The 13318-nt window shown below is 36.8% G+C and overlaps 1 protein-coding gene across 1 annotated transcript in view; it reads left to right on the forward strand.

The window, feature by feature from the left end:
* SPTA1 (spectrin alpha, erythrocytic 1) overlaps positions 1-13318 on the forward strand; it is an 83042-nt gene that overhangs the window by 17034 nt on the left and 52690 nt on the right. The window contains exons 9-17 of the mRNA XM_024255030.2: positions 674-809; positions 919-1020; positions 3144-3281; positions 3886-3996; positions 5552-5629; positions 5775-5930; positions 7261-7465; positions 8872-9053; positions 12695-12938. Coding sequence (XP_024110798.2) covers positions 674-809; positions 919-1020; positions 3144-3281; positions 3886-3996; positions 5552-5629; positions 5775-5930; positions 7261-7465; positions 8872-9053; positions 12695-12938 — 1352 coding nt within the window. The remainder of the gene's footprint in view (positions 1-673; positions 810-918; positions 1021-3143; positions 3282-3885; positions 3997-5551; positions 5630-5774; positions 5931-7260; positions 7466-8871; positions 9054-12694; positions 12939-13318) is intronic.

Below are 13318 nucleotides of genomic sequence, written 5' to 3' on the forward strand. Positions count from 1 at the left end.
ATAAGGAACTGAAAGACATGAAATACAAGCTGAAGAGCATCAAAATAACTTCAGTATTATTTCCTGAATGTGGATTACAAGCTTACAAAAACCCCTAATAACCAGGCATCATTTCAGTATTAATTCTTATGGTTAGTCCTTAAATACCCAGAGGACAGTGCTTGTCATATGGTTATGATTTCAAAACAAAAGATGAGCATTTAACTTTTTAAAATAGGTAACTGTTTTGCAGCTCTTGCTTCTTATTAACAGGGTTAAAGATGAGCTAGATACACGAGGAATCCTAACGCTAATTCTAGTTCTTCCTTCCCACAAGGTGATTCTTATTTATATAGCAACACGTATTGTTTGTTGGTTGCATTGTGAGCACCTTACTCCATTTTAAGTACCTCTAGGGTAGGTGTGACCCTGAGGTGGTGGAGGTGTAATGCTCATGGGTCACATCCCACAGTGACATACCTACCCTAGAAATATAAAACCTGGGGTGAAGGACTTACAACCTGCACCACTAATCTCTGACTGTAAGTAACAGGAAATAATCAGGAAAAAGGGAACCTAGGATTAGAGTAAGGAGCAACTCATACATCTTACCTCAACCCAAACCTAAATCTTTGTTCAATGTCCTTTCATATCTGGTTTCTCCTTCCTGTCTTTTACCTCACTTTTCCCACAGGTACCATCGATTCTCATCTGACTTTGATGAACTCTCAGGCTGGATGAAGGAGAAGACTGCTGCGATCAATGCTGATGAGCTGCCAACAGATGTGGCTGGTGGAGAAGTTCTGCTGGACAGGCATCAGCAGCATAAGGTAGAGAAGAAAGGCTCGCCAGTAGGAGGAGGGGGCAGGTTATTTGGCTGAATACCAGAAATGCCAGGTTTCTTGCTGCATTTTGAGACATTTTGTTTTGTGGCCACAGCATGAGATTGACTCTTACCATGACCGATTTCAATCTGCTGCTGAGACTGGTCGAGACCTCCTGGATGCCAATCATGAAGCCTCCGATGAAGTTCGGGAAAAGGTAATCTAGTTTAATAGAGTTTGTTAAATTCCAATTATATATGTAGTCTTTACATAATCTCACAATAATATGATAATCTCTGAATGGGAAAAGGATAGAAGTCATTTAAACATGTTAATAATATGAATCAAACTTTTACACTGCTTCCTTTCATATACAGTTATCACTTATTATCCATGGGGCATTGGTTCCAGGACCTCCCTCAGGTGCCAAAATCTGCAGATGCTCAAGAAACGGCATAATATTTGCATACGATGCATGTACATTCTCCTGTACACTTTAAATTATCTTCAGATTACTTATAATACTTCATACAATGTAAATGCTATGTAAATAATTGTTATACTGTATTATTTAGGGAATAAGCAAAAAGTCTGTACATGTTCAATAGAGATGGAATTTTTAAAAAATATTTTATACCCATGGTTGGTTAAATCTACAGGTGTGGAACCTACAGATATGGGGAGTTAACTCTACTGTTTTGCTAAATTGAGTCACTTGAAATTTTCAAGACATGATGTGTGCTTCCTCATTTCTGAGCCTTTATTTCATCAACCCTCTGACTTCTACCTAATTTGAAACCTCCATTCCATTTTGCCTCCTGACATATGCCCAGTTTCGTGACCTTCCCATGCTCATCTCTAGACTGTAAACTCCAGGAGGACTGCACCTGATTCATCTCTGGGTCCCCCACAGTGCCTCTGCATGTTCTTCTTTCCTCTATCCAATCTCAAATTAAGCTGACATTCCTGCATCTGTGATTTTCAAATTTACATTAAATAACAGGACAATCTTAAACACCCAGAATTCCACTGAATGAAGAAATCAGTTTTATCATCATCCTAACCTCCTACATCACAGGGCTTCACCTCTGCACCTTGACCCAGAGAGATTTTGCACCAGTGGCAGAGTCTAGGCACACCTTGGAATGATAGTTACAGTAAGATCCGCATGCCTCTTTGCATCTCACTAGATGCCAAGCACAGCCTCTAGCACTGTTCAGTGGATGAGGTTGAGATGACCAAGTTTTGATTTCTCCCAGAACTCTGTGGGGGACATTATAATACAGTTTTGTTTTTTTTTTTTTTTTTTTTTTTTTTTTTAACAAGGCTCTGTCAAAGAAAAAGCAGAACTCAAAGAAGTCCTTAAAAACTTAACAGTTATCCTGGGATTCTGATAGTTTATTCTGCTTTTTTGTTGTTGTTGACAGAGTATCACTCTGTCGCCCAGGCTGGAGTACAGTGGCCAATCTCAGTTCACTGCAGCCTCTGCCTCCTGAGTTCCAGTGATTCTCCTGCCTCAGCCTCCTGAATAGCTGGGACTAGAGGTGTGCACCACCACATCTGGCTAATTTTTGTATTTTTATTTTATTTTACTTTTTTTTTTGTAGAAACCAGGTTTCACCGTGTTGGCCAGGCTGGTTTTGAACTCCTGACCTCAAGTGATCCATCCACCTTGGCCCCCCAAAGTGCTGGTATTACAGGCATGAATCACCGCACCTGGCCCTATTCTGCTTTTTTGATGGAGATAATACAGTTGCAGGTGTAACAAGCTGGAAATTCTTAGGCATATGCTTGACCAGAAACAAAGGCTTTTTCATGTGTTTGAGAATGTCTCTTCTCTCTTTCCCTGATGGTTTTTGTTTGTTTTGGGAATAAAATGCAAACTTCTCAGTGTGATGTTTTATGTGCTCTATGAACTTGGATTTCATCGACTGTTTACACTTTTTTAGACACTGCACTTTTCTCTAGCTCACATTACATTATCTAACAATTATTTGCAGTTCATTTGCTTATGGCATTAAGTCCTGATACCCATTCCCTACCTTTTAAATCTCTGTTTGGTATGAGATTTTCCATGCTTTCCCATGCTTCTACTTCCTGGCTCTCTTAATTAGAATTAGTCTTTTTCATTTCCTTATACATATAGTGTTTTACCTCTTTTATGGAATTTATCCCATTCTTCCTATAGTACAATCATTTGCTTAAATGTTGGAATCTTAAAAGCCCATTTGCTGTTTATTTTTGTATCCTTAAATGGCTTTGCGTTTATTATATGCATAATAAATATAGAATAAAATAAATGAATTATCTTCCATATACATTATCTCCTTCTTTCCAAAGATGGAAATACTTGCCAACAACTGGGCTGCCCTGCTGGAACTGTGGGAAAAGCGTCATCATCAGTATGAGCAGTGCTTGGACTTTCATCTCTTCTACCGAGACAGTGAGCAAGTGGACAGTTGGATGAGTAGACAAGAGGTAACGGGAGGGGTCCATGCCATCTCTAGAAGTCATTTCTCTCACCCTTCATTTGCCACCATGACTACCGTGAGTTCCCTCACAACCACTCCTGTGAGTCAAAGCTTGTCTTGGGAACTAGAGGGTGATCCACAAGAAAAAGAAAAGATGGGCCCTTTCTATAAGGCTCCTACAATTCCCTCATCAACAAAAGCATATGTACTTAAATACATAGCAGAGAGGCTTTAACTACAATTGAAATAAAGCGAAATAAATATCAAATTGGTAAAGGGTCAGGAAGAAAAAACTGATGAGTCAGGCAGGGTACACCATAGTGGAGGTGAGTAGGCCACTTGAGGCAGTTTTGAGAGCTCAGTATAATGTCTAGACTGGTTGAGGAATTCCATGTGGACAGACCCAGAAACATAGGTGAGAAAATTGTATGAGAGTGTCAGGAAGGAGGCCTGAAGCTCCTGCTGTTTAAAGTTAATCTCTATCCATTATCATAATGTGTGCTAATTCCCACCTTGTTCCCTCCTGCCTTAGTCCTTGTCTCAGAGATATGCCAAGAGGAATGTTCTTACTGGTCAGACGCAGCTTAGGTGTGTCTTTCTGTCTTCTACAGGCCTTCCTGGAAAACGAGGATCTGGGAAACTCACTGGGCAGTGCAGAAGCCCTTCTTCAGAAGCATGATGACTTTGAGGAAGCCTTTATTGCCCAGGAAGAGAAGATCATAGTAAGAAATGGGCCCTAGTTTGGGCATTGGCTCCCTCTCTGTATACATAATTTTACACAATACTTGTCCCCAGACAGCATTGCTCCTGTAACTACCAGACATAGCCTGAGCATTATCCATAATCAAGTTGCATCTCTTCTTTCATTGTTGGTGTGTTTATTTGTGTCTTTTTCAAACTCTTTAATTTTATAAACATAAAATGTTTATATAGTGAGAAAGCCAAAACCTAATACTAATCTTTAGGAAAAAAGTGAAAATAGCCAGAAAAATACTCATACCAATTTTTATCACACAATTCTTGTTCTACAAAGGATATTTGGAAAGTTTTTCTAGATGATAGGCCATGTTTTTTTTTTTTTTCTGATGAAGTGTATGATTTTTTTTAATATTTTCTGCAGTGTAAATAGAAATTATTGAATTCTTATTCAGTATAGAATCATTACTTAGAAATTTTATTTTTTTCATTTCTTACTCTCTAGCAATCTCTTAATATAATTTTCTCTTCCTTGGTAACATCTAGATATCTAAGTACTGTCTACTCTTTTCCTTTGCAGCATATTTTTCCTTTATAGTATATCTTTATCTCTGTTTTTCATCAAATACGACTACAGAGTTTTCCCGTGAGCCTTAAGTTACGATGTCCCAGAAAGCTGGTGAATGTAAAGGCAGGACTCAGAGAAGTGAAAGGAAGACTTCATGGGTCCAATACATTGTATGTCTCTGGCTGTTCCTAGGATGCTGCTGACTTTAACACCACCCTTGCCACATACACATACATACCACTACCTCCACCACCAGCAGCAGCAACAACAAAAATAACAGGCAAATTCCTAGTCTTCTCTGTTAATCTTAAATCAATATGGTGAAGAGGTGGAAGTCCAATTAATATCAAGTCCCTCATTAATTGATATGTGTGTCCTTTCTGTTGATTCTCATTGGTCAAAGCTAACAGTGTAAAATAATTTATTGTTTATAAAGTGTTATCATTTATTTTAGATCATTTTCTTATTCCAATCAATTAATTCTGAGCTCTAGTAATTTGGGGGATTTCTGATTAAACAAGGGTGAAAACTTACCTCTACAACTTCTGACTCTTCTCCTATGTAACTGGAGATAGAGATAGAGATATAGCTAGAGCTAGAGATAGAAGGAGATAGAGATAGAGGTAGAGATAGAGATAGAGATATATTTGAGAGATGAATACATGGATAGATAGATAGATGGACAGACTGGCTATGGACGTGGCTATATCATTGGTAGTGCTTACTCTTGAAGACAAGAATAAATCAATCATCTCATAGCGACATCTGCATTCATTTACTGTAACCTGTATTTAAAAAATATTGTGGTACAGAGAATGTAATTGACATGGCCTGAGGTATATATTTTGAAATACAATTTATAACAGAAACCTGAATAAGGACTTACATCTGCTGGCCTTCAAACTTCTCTTCCCACATTGCTATGCTTCATCTTTAAACAGCTACCCAAACTGTGGCCACTTACTCAGTGGTCACTGAGGGAATAGCATTCATTTTTATTTTTATTTTTTCAGACTGTAGACAAGACTGCAACCAAATTGATTGATGATGACCATTATGATTCAGAGAACATCACTGCTATCCGTGACGGGGTATGTCCAAGGGCCTAGAGCTTCTGTGTGCCTATGCACCAGAATCAAGAAGAGTTTTGGTGGGCATGGTGACCAGGGTGGTCAGCAAATCTCACGTGTCCATATTTGGTTTTGCTGACAGTAAGTTTATTCATGGTTTTTGCAGCTGTTAGCCCGGCGGAATGCACTACGTGAAAAGGCTGCCATTAGACGTAGATTGCTGAAGGATTCATTGCTTCTGCAAAAACTGTATCAGGACTCAGATGACCTAAAGAACTGGATCAACAAGAAGAAAAAGTTGGCAGATGATGAAGATTACAAGGTAGGCAGAGTTTTCAGGAGCTGGATGTAGTCATCAGGAGTTCCTTTCTTTGGAAGTACAGTCTTGAAGTAAAATGAACTTTAGCATTCAGCTGCTGATCCTCATTTTATAGATGACAAAACAGAGGCTCAGAAAAGGGCAATGACTCCCTGAAGGCTATTTATACAGTTAAATATCAAGGATCTAGATTTTGGTTTTCCTATACTCTGATGTTCTTCACCTCTTTCCTCTGGCACAATTTTTGGTGATTCTTAGCCAAATGGGGGAAAGTAGGGAATGTTCCTTATTAAGCTGCTTATTGCCCTTTTCTCACCTTTTCTGCTCCTCTCTGCATCCCTATAGTACGTAAATGTTGTGTCTAATCCCACCAATACATTTAAAGTTTGTGAAAACTACTAGGAACTCAAAAGTAACCTAAATATTTGGTATAATATAAACTTATAAAATGTTGTAGCTGGAAGAGAACAGCCCCTTATTTTATAGTTAAAGAAACCAGGATCTGAGTTGCCCAAAGTTATCCAGTTATTTAGAAGGTGGTTTAACAAAAAGTTAGAAGCATGAACTCTGGAGCAGGTAAACCTGGGCTTGAATTTTTGCTTTAGTTTGTTTATGGAAATTCCTGAATTATCTCTGTGCCATAGATTCCTCTTCCTTAGGGTTGTACTAACACATATATTGCACTCAAAAATATTATATAATATAAACTATTATGTACACACTTGTATGTTTACAAACCTTCACATTTACCATTAGGACGAGAATTAGGCTTTTGATTTCTAGGCCAGTATCTATTGAAAGTATTTATTTTCCTTATATTATTTAGTCTTAAATGTATACTTCTGATCCTTTTGTTCTTATATCTTGATAGAGCTATGAACATCTTATCCTTGCATTTCATTTTGTGAAGCTTGTTTGTATGTGTTTGCATTCACTAGATGAGTTATGGCTCCAGTATATGTTTAATAAACAGATCTCTATATGGGTCAAATGGATGGAAAGTTCATGTATGCGGTGAGGAATGGAAGATAATTTTCACCTTTCATGACAGCTCTGATTGTTAGTGCTTGAATGGGGTGTCATATTCAAAATGATCTTCAAGCCATATCTAAGTCCAGCAAAAAAAATTGCCAGCTTAGTTTGCCATGTCTGCCACATGTAGAAAGAGGGATTCATTGCATGAATTTCTCAAACGCTGGACTAGGAAGGTTCCCCCTTTTATCTTATTGTTAGCATTGTTCATTAGATTTATAGTGAGAAGTAACCTCTTATTTTCAAAATTTCTGTTCCTCATTCTTCAAGTAATTTTTTTTTTTTTTTTATCTTATCTCAGGACATACAGAACTTGAAGAGCAGGGTTCAAAAGCGGCAAGTCTTTGAAAAGGAATTGGAAGTTAATGAGACCCTGCTGAAAAACATACAGAAAACTGGCCAAGAGATGATTGAAGGTGGTCACTATGCCTCTGACAATGTGACCACTCGTCTGAGTGAAGTTGCCAGCCTCTGGAAGGAGTTGCTGGAGGCTACAGAACAGAAAGGTAAAAAGCAGAGGTTTTGGTGAAAGGTCATTTTCTAAATTCTGAAATCTACTACATTTATATTTACCACTGTAAATTTATCTAGTGGCCTCTATGAGAAGGTATACTACTCATTTGCTTCCATGTGTCTTTCTTTTATTTTTATTTTTATTCTTTTTTATATCTTTTATTTTTATTCTTTTATTGGTAAAATTTTAAAAATCCAACCTGAATTTATAACACTAAATATTAACACAATTTTATGTTTCCTTCAAGTGTGTAGGGTTTTTTAAAAAAATTTTTTTGGCAGTGGCAGGTGAGCTGAAATTGCTTTTGTTTTCCTCACTTTTTTCCTACTTTGTTGTTTTTCTTTCCTTTGAACAAGTATTTTTGAACCATGAGTTTTACATATTTTCTTTCTATAAGCTAGACAAGATATTATGACTCATTAGACATTAAAAGATTGTTGATGTCAAACATGATTTTCCTACATTTTATTCTCATAGAACCTGATGACTTGTTGATCTTTTTAAACCTATTTGAAAGTGTTTAGGCTCTGCTATAAGCTCTTAAAACAATCCTACATGTCTTCTTGGAGAGTCTTCACTTATATTTTACCCCTTACTTTGGAAAATGAATCAATTTTTAGTAATTAACACAAATAATGAGTTTTCTATTCGTGTGCCCCTTGTTATAAACATCATCTATAAACATAACTTTTCCTTGATTACAGAATAAATATGTCATACTGATTTTTTTCTGGATACCATCCTTAATTTTGGTTTAGAAAAACAAAATCAAACTTGGTATGACAATATATCACTGCTACTCTTCACCATCAGGAGACACAGCAATTCCTTTGCAGAAATAATGGAAATAATTGCAATAAGATCATAGTACAGAATCGATCTGAGCAGAGTGTGAATGAAGACATTTTCTGGAAGACAAAATTGTGGGGAACAGTTGGTGATGAAAGACAGGCACTAAGGGGGGAAAGCAAAGTTCAGTGAAATAATTTTATAAAAAGAAACTTACAAATTTGAAACTGAACCAACCTCATTATGCTTCTCCTAGAAAATAGAGTGTTTGGATTTGAATTTCCTTGAAAAAGAGGTCTGGATAGAGAGTAAAAATCACATAAGGAAACACCCAAGATGGTTAAAATCTGACACAGCAGCACTAGATCTTATCAGGCAATATAACTTCTTATTTATTTTTGCTTTGAGAACATTACTATATTCAGAAACAAATATTATCAGAATTCTACAAATTTAAGATGACTTTTTGTGAGACATGTGAGACAGTTATATTTCCCTCTTTGCAATACTAAAATATTATATTGATCCTTCAATTGGAGGAAGGTATATTATAGTGTAAAGAGGAATAGTTACGGTACCTAATGTCTTCTACCTGATGTCTTCTCCCAGGGACCCAGTTGCATGAGGCCAACCAGAAGCTGCAATTTGAAAATAATGCAGAAGATTTGCAGCGCTGGCTGGAGGAGGTGGAGTGGCAAGTCACCTCTGAGGATTATGGGAAAGGCCTGGCTGATGTGCAGAATCGACTCAGGAAACACGGCCTCCTGGAGTCGGCTGTGGCTGCTCGTCAGGTTTGTTGTTAGCTCTTTGGCCAGCCATAAGCAATGGGTGTATATGCTCTGAGCACACTCATTATTAAGCAATAAGTAATTATTACTTATTAATTACCTAATAAGTAATTATTACTATTAATTACCTAATAAGTAATTATTGCTTATTAATTACCTAATAAGTAATTATTGCTTATTATTACTTAATAAGTAATTATTACTTATTATTACTTAATAAGTAATTATTACTTATTATTACTTAATAAGTAATAATAAGCAATGGGTGTATATGCTCTGAGCACACTCATTATTAAGTAATGAGTAATTATCACTTATTAAGTAATTAATAAGTAATTATCACTTATTAAGTAATTAATAAGTAATTACCACTTATTAAGTAATTAATAAGTAATTATCACTTATTAAGTAATTAATAAGTAATTATCACTTATTAAGTAATTAATAAGTAATTATTATTATTCAGAGAGCAAAAGAGCAAAGAACCAAAGGTAAAAATTCAAAATTTTTAGTAAGCCAACTGCCTTTTCCCAAAATCTCCTCCAATCTAGCCAGGGGTGCTGGGTGCTCAGTGTCTTTGGTCAGAACCTCATGGTTGGTGTAAGGCTTTATTGACTTTTCTAAACATAAACTCTTCTTTCAATCTAGAAATCTGGGTTGTATATACATCCTTGTGGCTTACTAGTTATGTGATCTTTGATAGGTCATTTCACTTTTTGCATCTCAGTGTCCTCACTATCCTCACCTATAAAATAAGGGGTTGGGATAAAGTTGTCTTTTCCTGTTCAGGTATTCTGTGATTCAAAGCTTAAAAATATTTTAAATCTACCTTTTTTTTAAATAAGGAAAATTGAAACCAATAGAAGTAAAGTGACCTTCCCAATGTCACAGCAAAAATTAACAACAGAGCCAGAAAGAACTATGAACTGATATCAAGGTTGCTAGTTTCAGAGATATTTTCTCCAACATCATACCAGACTCTTATTTAAAATGAATTTATTCCAAAAGTTCCTAGGTTGTGGATATTCTATATGAGGTTTGGGAGATTTCAGTGGAAATCCACTTCCGGCCAACTCAATTTCTCATCCCAGGAATCCTAGCTTGTATTTAAAAATGATTTCGCCATTCCCTAGAAGACCCCACTAATCTGCCTTTTGAAAATACACTTTCATGATGCCTACTCTATGGTCACTCTGAGTTAAATGGAAAAAAAACAGAAGAATCTACAGAAAACAGGAAAAAAGTCATTTGTATACCTTTAGAGATGGCTCTCTGGGGCTTTAAATAAAGTAAAAGACTGGAGTAGGAAAAATCATACAAATATAGCTTTGAAATCTACCCGGAGAACAGAGTTTCAAAGGATGGAAGGGTATAATTTGTTTAATTTTTTTTGCTTAAAAGCAAACAAAAAAGGCCATCTTGAAGAAGATAAACTGTATGTGTAAGAGCTTAAGAAATAGGAGTGTGTGACACCATTTGGGAAAGTTAGGGTGGCTGGTCACCAGGAATTGGAACTCCTAATGTGGGTAGAGGCAAAGAAATGATACTTGCAAAGGAAATTTTAGATATAGAATGTTAAAGTTGAAAAAGATCTTCACTATCTTCTAGCCCAAAGTTTTCATTATATAGTTTAAGAAACTGAGATCAAAACAGGTGAAAGAACTTTCCCCAAGATCAAATGGCAATGGACTGGCAGCCAAGTATATGAGCCAGATATCCTCTCTCCCTCGCCTGGTGCATCCTGCACTACATTAGAGGTTTTCAAAGAGTACGGTGGATCTATAGTGATGATGATAATGATTATGTTTGAAAATCCTTCCATTATGTTCTGATTTACAAAAATGTCCTAAGAAATGAGAACAGTTGGCTACTGAGGGATTTTAGTTTTATTTCCTTATAAGTTATCTGATTTTTGGTTTTAATTTATTTTACTTTAAGTTCTGGGATACATGTGCAGAAAGTGCAGGTTTGTTATGTAGGTATACATGTACCATGGTGGTTTGCTGCACCTATCAATCCATCATCTAGATTTTAAGCCCTGCATGCATTAGGTATTTAAGCCGTCGACAGGCCTCGGTGTGTGATGTTCCCCTCCCTGTATCCATGTGTTCTCATTGTTCAACTCCTACTTATGAGTGAGAACATGCGGTGTTTGGTTTTCCATTCCTGTGTTAGTCTGCTGAGAATGATGGCTTCCAGCTTCATCCATGTCCCTGCAAAGGACATGAACTCATTCTTTTTTATGGCTGCACAGTATTCTATATTGTATATGTGCCACATTTTCTTTATCCAGTCTATCATAGATGGGCATCTGAGCTGCTTTTAAGTCTTTGCTATTGTAAATAGTGCTACAGTAAACATACATGTGCATGTGTCTTTATAGTAGAATGATTCATAATCCTTTGGGTATATACCCAGTAATGGGATTGCTGGGTCAAATGATATTTCTGGTTCTAGATCCTTGAGGAATCACCAAACTGTCTTCCACAATGGTTGAACTAATTTACACTCCTACCCACAGTGTAAAAGTGTAAGGCCTCTAATTTTTTATGGAGAAGTGAGTATGTGCTTTAACAAGTTACTGATAGTCCATATTTGTAAACTTTTTTCCAAATTGAGGAGCCATAGATAAAACCCTTTATAGATTGAGCACTGAATGGCAAAATAGCAAAAATAAAACAAAATGCCAGATGTTTCTCTGTATCTAGAAGAACTTCTTTTTTTATTATTATACTTTAAGTTCTGGGATACATGTGCAGAATGTGCAGGTTTGTTACATAGGCATACATATGCCATGGTAGTTTGCTGCACCCATCAACCTGTCATCTAGGTTTTAAGCCCTGCGTGCATTAGGTATTTGTCCTAATGCTACCTCTCACTTGCTTATGTGCCACTCTTATACCCAATGAACAAACAAGAAAAACAAGCAAATAAAAATCCTGGGTACTGTGTCTGCCAGGCCAGGTATAGTTTACCTCACTAATAAAAATGTAGTGTACTATTGTATCTATTTCACCATATAGGTAGACAACTAAAATTTGATTTCTAGGAAGAGCCTTCAAAATCCTGTTTCTGTATCCCTCCTTTCTCAGATATGGCTCAAAGGAGGACAACTAGCTGGTGGCAAGGCATTCCGTTAAATTTATCTTTCTGAGCTTCTGACAATTTTTATAACATCACATTTCATCTCATAGGTATTGTTTCTGCTATGCAACAAACTTAAGCCTGAGAAGTTTCCATTTATTTGCAGTTATAGCTCATTTTAAAGAGAGAGAAAGAATACAGAAGGTGAACTGAGATAGAAAAACACTTCCAGTTTTTTCCTTGGGGCCCAGTTTATCAATACTCTTAAACAATCAAACTCTGCAGTTCTAATTTTTCTGATTTCCTTGAAGCATTCTATAAATATTTTGATGTTTCTAAAATATGTTTTGAGAACTACTTTCGTATGAATAGCCCTCACCTGATGTGGTGGTCCCCAGTGTAGCAACCCCTCCAACTCCATTTCACTGATTTAATTAGAGATCAGAACAGAGTGCATATGGGAACTGATTTTCCCATGACCACGTTTCCACCACGACAAACTCCTATTACTTCCTACTAAATGATGGGATTTCTTGGCATTCATTCTATTTCTCCCTTAGGATCAGGTGGATACCCTTACAGACCTGGCTGCATATTTTGAAGAAATAGGCCATCCTGATTCTAAGGATATAAGGGCAAGGCAGGAGTCCTTGGTACACCGATTTGAAGCTCTGAAAGAGCCACTGGCCACCCGAAAGAAGAAGCTCTTAGACCTTCTCCATCTGCAGCTGATTTGTAGAGACACAGAGGATGAGGAGGCCTGGATCCAAGAGACTGAACCTTCAGCTACTTCCACCTACCTTGGTTAGTACAGCCCGAGCAGGCTGAGCCATTAGGAAAGGACCAAGGTCTATAGATTGAGAGATATCTGGGGTACAGTAGTTGGAGTCTAGAAAGCTTGCTCTTAGCTGTTTCTTCTCACATTCATGAAAATTTGTCCAGTCCTTCATAAAAAGATTTTTTAAAATTATACTAAAAAATTACACCTCCTAAAACTGGACATGAGCAATGCCATGAATTTAGGGCCCCTGGGAAGAGCTAGAGTGCTCAGCGTTTTGTTGCTTGCTCTAAAACTGTGAAGGTCTTTGAACAGCCATGGTTAATGTCTGAGATACTAAGTGTTTGTGTTTAGGTTGTAGCTGGCCCCTTCTTATAAATTATATGAGATTTTTCTTCTGACAATA

This window comes from Pongo abelii, chromosome 1 (genome assembly GCF_028885655.2).
Source record: "Pongo abelii isolate AG06213 chromosome 1, NHGRI_mPonAbe1-v2.0_pri, whole genome shotgun sequence".
In the NCBI taxonomy this organism is placed as follows: domain Eukaryota; kingdom Metazoa; phylum Chordata; class Mammalia; order Primates; family Hominidae; genus Pongo; species Pongo abelii.